The following is a 1,450-nucleotide window of genomic DNA, read 5'->3' on the forward strand; positions in this document are numbered from 1 at the left end:
ATTGTTGTTCCGATGAAAGTCCTCGATCGGTAAAGGAGCTTTGCAAAAAGAGGTAGATGGCAATGTGGCGGCTGCCTTTATAGGCAACACTGAAATGGATTCCCGTGCACCTTTTTCGAACTTCCAGCTAAGCAGGGATGCTTTTAGCTGAAAGTGGTGCAAGGATGCATTAAACTTTGGAAAATTTAAGGGAGCGCAAGTCCCTTAAACAATGTATATGTGGGAACACCACTTGTACATGTATGAACGCCGCCCATGCTTAAGATTATTTTAATACCTGAATGCAACCATGTTAACTATTCGTTTTGACATTTTCTTTTGTCCTTATTTGTAAATGGTCCCAATAAGCTTACTTCAATAAAAATGTAATTTTGTTCGATCATTTTTTTCTTGGGACGTCATAGAGCATACACGTGCATTTTTAATGCGTTTAGACTTCCATATATATTACGGAAATACCTCGAATAATTACTCATTTAAATTGGTTTTTGTATATATATCTGGTTATCTAATCAAATGTTTCTTGCCAGCTACCAACAGGGTTGCTTTAGCACTAAAAGGAAATTTTACCCGAGTTGAGCGTTCTTTTGTCGCTCGTTTACAAAAAAATGCAGCTAATATATTGCAATACCTATTGGTTCCTATGAACTTGAAGATATCGCCTTTTTCTTAACTTCAACTCTAAAAGATATTGATGAAATAGCTATACTTTTAATTAAAGCTAACAAGGCTGTTCTATTAAACAGCTAACTGCTAAACTGGGCTGTTCTATTAAACAGCTAACTGCTAAACAGGGCTGTTCTATTAACAGCTAACTGCTAAACAAGGCAGTTCTATTAAACAGCTAAATGTTAAACTATGTAGATACTACAATCAAACACAATATGAAAAGTGACGAAATTAAAAGATTTCTAGAAAGGAATTTTAAATATATATTAGCCTATCGTAGAAGCATTATAGAAAATGGATGTATATAAAAATTCAAATATTCTGTGGTAATAAAAAAATGGTCTTTTTATTTTGATTATAAATATTATATTGCTATATAATAGATTTATATCCATATAAATATATGTATAATCACTATGAAGCTGATAATATTAAAATACCGTATTATAGGTTTATTAATAAAACGAAAATTAAGTGTAATAAAACTTAATTAAATAACTTTTATAATTTCACCATTTGGAGGTAAATATTGTATTAAACGATCATGAATTACTAGACTGTATGCTGATGTATTAGCTGGAACAGGTTTGTTAACTTCGGTATCGAACTCAATTCGAATACCAATAGGTCGTAATTTTACAGTTTCGTTCTCATAAGTGACATCGATTACAGTAAGCGGAGTAAAGGATTTATATTTATCTATATACAACAGTGGTTGAGGATCCCACATATAATAGCTTTGTTGAAATTTTAAAAAACATATCATATAAAATAGCATATT

At 31.3% G+C, this 1,450-nt stretch overlaps 1 protein-coding gene across 1 annotated transcript in view; it reads right to left on the bottom strand.

The window, feature by feature from the left end:
• LOC118754699 overlaps positions 1-1,450 on the bottom strand; it is a 14,432-nt gene that overhangs the window by 10,309 nt on the left and 2,673 nt on the right. The window contains exon 2 of the mRNA XM_036489590.1: positions 1,223-1,406. Within this exon, the coding sequence (XP_036345483.1) occupies positions 1,223-1,406 (184 nt within the window). The remainder of the gene's footprint in view (positions 1-1,222; positions 1,407-1,450) is intronic.

This window comes from Rhagoletis pomonella, unplaced genomic scaffold (assembly GCF_013731165.1).
Source record: "Rhagoletis pomonella isolate Grant_MI unplaced genomic scaffold, Rhpom_1.0 Rhpom_scaffold_00002, whole genome shotgun sequence".
Lineage (NCBI taxonomy): Eukaryota > Metazoa > Arthropoda > Insecta > Diptera > Tephritidae > Rhagoletis > Rhagoletis pomonella.